The sequence below is a fragment of the Cajanus cajan genome, chromosome 1, assembly GCF_000230855.2.
Source record: "Cajanus cajan strain Asha chromosome 1, NIPB_CcT2T_4, whole genome shotgun sequence".
Lineage (NCBI taxonomy): Eukaryota > Viridiplantae > Streptophyta > Magnoliopsida > Fabales > Fabaceae > Cajanus > Cajanus cajan.
In genome coordinates, this window is record NC_138517.1 from 61,919,534 (window position 1) to 61,925,988 (window position 6,455).

At 31.6% G+C, this 6,455-nt stretch overlaps 1 protein-coding gene across 1 annotated transcript; it reads left to right on the forward strand.

Moving 5' to 3' along the window:
* The first annotated feature begins 601 nt into the window (after window positions 1-601).
* On the forward strand, window positions 602-4,917 carry LOC109806889 (uncharacterized). Its single transcript, XM_083061381.1, is given in 11 exon segments — window positions 602-703; window positions 962-1,202; window positions 1,520-1,724; window positions 2,260-2,350; window positions 2,428-2,573; window positions 2,823-3,066; window positions 3,145-3,249; window positions 3,350-3,532; window positions 3,707-3,808; window positions 3,810-3,912; window positions 4,272-4,917. Coding segments are annotated over 10 exon segments (1,887 nt in total). The 5' UTR covers window positions 602-703; window positions 962-982; the 3' UTR covers window positions 4,760-4,917.
* The last annotated feature ends 1,538 nt before the right edge of the window (window positions 4,918-6,455 follow it).

Genomic DNA, 6,455 nt, shown 5'->3' on the forward strand with positions numbered 1-6,455 from the left:
TTAAAAATTAAATATTCAGATAACATTGTTTTCTTTAAAAATTAAATAATCGGATAAGATTGTTTTCTTTAAAAATTAAATTATTAGATAAGATTTTTTTTTAAAATTAAATTGAATTTAATAATTTCTTAAGGGATAAAAAATACCATACACAATATTAAGAAAGCAGTGTTATTTATTTATTTTTATCTTGGCGTGAATATACATAAATCATATTACAATGTGTAATCTGTCCAAACCTGGCCACTCAAGTTCGTGATTACGTTGAAAAAAACATACATCAAAAGAGGTAAAATGCTCCCTTAAATAAATTCTATGTACTTTAACATATTAGTCTCTGACTCTCTAGACATATAAAAAATTAAAAAAAATAATAAATAAATAAAACTTTTCTTAATTTAAAATAAAAATAAAACAAAATTAGTTATTAGTTACAAAAGTAAAACTGAATCATATCTTTAAATAAACTTTATTTTGGATTTTGGAGTGATCAATCATTTCAACAAAACAACCAGAATAATTAAACTGGAATTAAAAAAGTTAAAAGATAAGATAAAATATATTTTTATCTCTTTATCCATGATTTCAAACATTACTGAAGTGGTAACAACCTGCTGAGTTTCCCCCCTCTATATATTCATAGACTCTCGTAACACATGAAGGAGCACACACACATTCTCTCTCACATATCTTAGTAACATAGGTGAGAGTCTCATTCCTCTTATGTTTTAGAAACTTGGTGTAGTATCGTGTCTCTTTTCAGTTTTCACTTTCACTTCAATGTGTGGATCCATCTTCTTTTATTATTCTTATTATTTTTCCTTCTTCTGTGAAACAGCATGAATGAATTTGACAATGTTGTTTTGTGTTGTTTGTTGTACTTGTATTTGTATGATCGCTGCATGAGTTATGATTGATGGAAATATTGGACTGATCCTGTTTCTGATATCTCATTGTGAAGCTGCATTGAGGTGAAGAAAAAATGGTCAAAATTTGCATCTTTTTGGTGGGGCTTATGCTCCTGCAATGTTGGGTAGCCATGGCAGAATCACAGCACTTCAAATATAAAGATCCAAAAGAGCCACTGAATGTTCGAATCAAGGATCTTATGGACAGGATGACATTGGAGGAGAAAATTGGCCAAATGGTGCAGATTGATCGTTCGGTTGCTTCTGCTGAAGTCATGAAAAAGTATTATATTGGTAAGCTTTCTTTTTTGTTTTTATTATTCTGAAAAATTATAATGAGGATAATATGATTTAAATCTCAGAGTATGGATAAGCTTGTTTAGATATAAGTTTAGAAGTGTACCCAAATAAACTCTATATTGCATTCAACCTCAGTAATTTATGCAAATTTTTGTAATTTGTACCCAAATAAACTCTATATTGCATTCAACCTCAGTAGACTTACTCTAGTGATTCATGGTGTTTTTTTCTTAACAGATATTGGGTGATTGGAATTTATGCAAGTTTTTATTTATTTATTTCAAGTAATTTACTTTTTTATTTTTTCAAAGGGAGTGTGCTAAGTGGGGGTGGCAGTGTTCCAAAGGCAAAGGCTTCAGCAGAGGATTGGGTTCACATGGTGAATGATTTCCAGAAGGGTGCTTTATCAACTAGATTGGGAATTCCAATGATATATGGAATTGATGCTGTTCATGGCCATAATAATGTCTATAATGCAACAATTTTTCCTCACAACGTTGGACTAGGAGCTACCAGGTAAATTACCTGTGTCGTTATATAATTTATAATTAATATGACAATTTTAGTTTCAACAATCATCACTTATGAAATGACCAATTGACAAAATCGTTGGTTTCAGATATAACCAGAAATTGACATGAATTTTATTTTGTCGTGTTGCTAACTTCATTGATAATGGTTTTTAAATTGCCCAAACCAAATAAACAATGCTTACCAGATTTAGCAATTATTAATTGTGTTTTTGTGCGTTTTAATACCTAATGTTGAAAATCCAAACACATAATTTATTGTCAGAAAGTCATAATAATAGCAATTTGTACATGTAATGTTGTGAATTATTTGGTCGTATATTTTTGCTCTTTTATTATTCTTTTCTCCACTTCTTTTTTTTCTGTGATGATGTGACATTCCTGTGATGATGTGACATACTTTAAACTCGCACTTCCAAAATATGATTGAATAAATGTTAATTACAAAGTTAATTGTAGTTAAAGCAGATAAATTTTACTAGGCTTCTGTATCTTAATGAAGTGTAAATCTGATCAAACAGGGACCCAAAACTAGTGAGGAAGATTGGAGAAGCAACAGCTCTTGAAGTTAGAGCAACTGGAATTCAATATGCCTTTGCACCTTGCATAGCTGTAAGCGAGAACATCCTAATTGATAATTGTACCATATAATTTATTACCTCAGTCTTACCTTATAATATGTTGAATAGGTTTGTAGAGATCCAAGATGGGGCAGATGTTATGAAAGTTATAGTGAAGATCATAAGGTAGTTCAAGCCATGACTGAGATCATTCCAGGACTGCAAGGTGAAATCCCTGCAAACTCCAGAAAGGGTGTTCCATATGTAGCTGGAAAGTAAGAACTCACACTATTGCATTAGTCTTGTATCCTTATTTTATTATTTGAAAATTGATCATATAAAATATTATTTTTTAAAGCCCTCTTGATTTCATTCTTGATTCTTGATTTTGGATCTGCCCTTCTCAAATTGCTTCTTGTTTTTGTTGTCTTTCCTTTATATTATTCAAACTATTCCACTTGAAAAAGAATTTTTGTATTCCTGAGGAATGACAATGTTCAATTTATGTTATTGAAATTGCACAGGAATAAAGTTGCAGCCTGCGCAAAGCACTTTGTTGGTGATGGTGGAACCACAAAGGGAATCAATGAGAACAACACAGTGATAAGCAGACATGGATTGCTAAGCATTCACATGCCAGCCTACTATAACTCAATCATCAAGGGTGTTGCATCGGTCATGGTCTCTTATTCAAGCTGGAATGGAGAAAAGATGCATGCTAATCATAATCTGGTCACTGACTTTCTCAAGAACACACTACGCTTCAGGGTAACAACACTGAACTCATCAGGGCACCATTGAATTCAAAATTATGAACGAGTCCTGAAATCCTTTGGTTTCTTGCAGGGTTTTGTCATATCAGATATGGAGGGAATTGATAGGATTACTTCCCCTCCTCATGCTAACTACTCATACTCCATTTATGCTGGAGTCACGGCTGGAATTGACATGGTAAAATATTTCAATTGTGTTGATTATGTATGATATCACCGTAATTGATATTCCACATAACATGTGTCATCTTCTAATACTTGCTCTGGTAATGCTGTAGGTAATGGTGCCCTTTAACTATACAGAATTCATAGATGGCCTAACCACACAGGTGAAAAAGAATATCATACCCATGAGCCGAATTGATGATGCAGTAAAGAGAATTTTGAGGGTAAAATTCGTTATGGGACTTTTTGAGAATCCTTTGGCTGATAATAGTTTAGCCAACCAGATTGGGAATCAGGTTAGTCAATCACAAGATGTATATAATATTGGCCCAATTATTTAAACTTTTTCTCCTAAAAACACATTTTTTTAATAAAATAATCAGTTTTATGCCTTTTTTATGAAACAATTTCTATCTATATATCTACCATGTTCTGATATAACTGTGTTATTTATCAATGTAACTCAACAGAAGCATAGAAATTTGGCTAGGGAAGCTGTGAGGAAATCATTGGTTCTATTGAAGAATGGTGAAAATGCAGATGAGCCACTGCTCCCTCTTCCTAAAAAGGCTAAAAAAAATTCTGGTTGCTGGAAGCCATGCTGATAATCTAGGATATCAATGTGGTGGCTGGACCATCGAATGGCAAGGACTTAGTGGCAACAACCTTACTAAAGGTATATTATAGCTTCCTTCTCAACTTCTGACCATTTTGTATATCTTAGAGTCAGTTTAGGTACAAACTTATTTGAGCTTACGAAAGTTTTTCTATTGAAACTAAAGAGTTATTTATTTATTTATTTATTTTTTAAATAGAAAACTCCTAAAAATTTCTTCAAAGAGCATGTTTTGATTCACATCAATTTTGGTTGGATGTCCATTGGTTAAAGCAATAAATAGTTGCTTTTACATAAATTTTGATATGATTTTTGTCTAAACGTGGATCATGAATGTAAAATCAAAACATATGCTAAATTTGTATTAATATAGACTCTAGGCTGAAATGCAATATTGACAAGGCCTATATGATCTGCAGGTACAACAATTCTTAGTGCTATCAAGAACACAGTTGACAAAGACACCGAGGTGGTCTACAAGGAGAACCCAAGTTTAGAGTATGTAAAGTCCAACAACTTTTCCTATGCCATTGTGGCAGTTGGAGAGACACCATATGCTGAAACAAATGGTGATAGCATGAATTTGACAATCTCTGGAAAAGGGGCAGACACCATAAACAATGTGTGTGGAGGAGTCAAATGTGTGACTGTGATCATCTCTGGTCGTCCTGTGGTTATACAGCCATATGTTGATGTGATTGAAGCACTTGTTGCTGCATGGCTTCCAGGTTCTGAGGGACATGGTGTCACTGATGTGTTGTTTGGTGATTATGGTTTCAGTGGCAAGCTTCCAAGGACATGGTTCAAAACCGTTGATCAGTTGCCAATGAATGTTGGAGATTCTCACTATGATCCCCTTTACCCATTTGGATTTGGCCTTAAAACCAAACCCCACAAAGCCAATTAGGAACTGAAAATAGTGGCTTCATTTTCCTTTGTTTTTGTTGATTTTAGGGTCTAGTTTCCTCAGTAACGTGCATGTCTTTTTCTTTGAATATTATCCTTATATAATTTTTCTTTTTAATATGAAGGGCTTTCGGTTTAAAGTAAAAGGTCGACCTTTAAGTAAAAATTTAATATTTCTGTTTTTCCCTCTTCCTATTTATTTCCTTCTATTCCATTTCTACGGAAATAAATATTAAATGTTTAAGTTCACGACTTAATCCATCTTTCAGTGTATGCAAGAATGAACATTTATTTTTATAATTAAAATTTATAATAATCCATCTTCCACAGTCGAGTAGACCAAGGTAGTTCGATAAACACCTACAAAATATGATGACTTCAGTATAAGAATCGTAAAGTAACCATATACAATAGAGAAAACATAAAATAAAAATTGTAGAATAGATAAAAGATTAGAATTTTGTATTAGTTTAATTTTCTATTTGAATGTAAGTAATGAACATTACTTAGAATTTGAAGTTATGAAAATTAAAATGGAGTTATTAGGAGCATTAAAGGAAAAAAGTAAGTCAATAGCTGTGTATAATTAAAAGGAGTTGCTACGGTACCCTTACGGTACCCTTAAAGATTGAAGAGTTTCAATACATTCTTTTATGTAAATTTATAAAAATTTTAAAAAAAGTAATTTAATTATAAAATGAATAATTCAAATTATATTTATAAAATAAAAAATAAGATAAAATTATAGAAATTAAAATTATAAGATTTTAATAATGTTATAAAACATTTAAAAAGAAAAAATTTAATAAATAGTAGAAATAAAAAATTATTAAAATTACAATATAGAAATTCAAAAATTTAAGACAAAAGATAAAAATATACTTAAAAATTTATTAAAATTAAAATTTAAAAATTTAAAAATTTTAAAAGGAAAGACAAAAATATACTTAAAAAATTATTAAAATTAAACTATTTAAATATATAATAATATTATTACAAATAAAATTAAAATATATAAAATAAAAATTAAATGACTAAATAATTTAAAAATTTATAGAATAAAATATCATAAATATTATTTAAATAAATTATTAAAAATATAAAATATAAAATAAAGTTATAATTACAATTATACCGATACCCTCCTAAATAATACAGGTACGGTAACAATATTGATTGGGAGTACTAGACTTGTGTACGTGATTGGTATATTATTTGAGTTTGATAGACTTTTCTTTTTTACTATGTGAGACTTTTATTAATTAATAACAATTGTACTATCTGTACTACGAAGCCGAGTTCTAACTCAGTATCACAGTGCAGGACGACCTCAGACATGCGTTGGACGACCTCGACCAAGACGAGGTTCGCTACCTAAATAGGTCATCACCGATCTCAGACCCAAGGCCCAATGAAAATCCTAATTCACACAAAGGTACGTGCATTACTTATACGAGACCCATACATCCACAAACACTAACTTTAGCATCAGAGTCTCTTTTGCAGGTACCACCCCCATCTTGGAGCAACCAGCGTACCAGTGAAGGAGGCTCGCCGATCTTACCCAGCAGATCGTCCCCTACGACCGATCTCCGGTAAGAACATTTGGCGCCCACCGTGGGGCCAATCAAGACGACTCTTATTGGCCACACTTATGATTTTCACTCGAAGCCATAGTAGACGCGCAACAGACGACG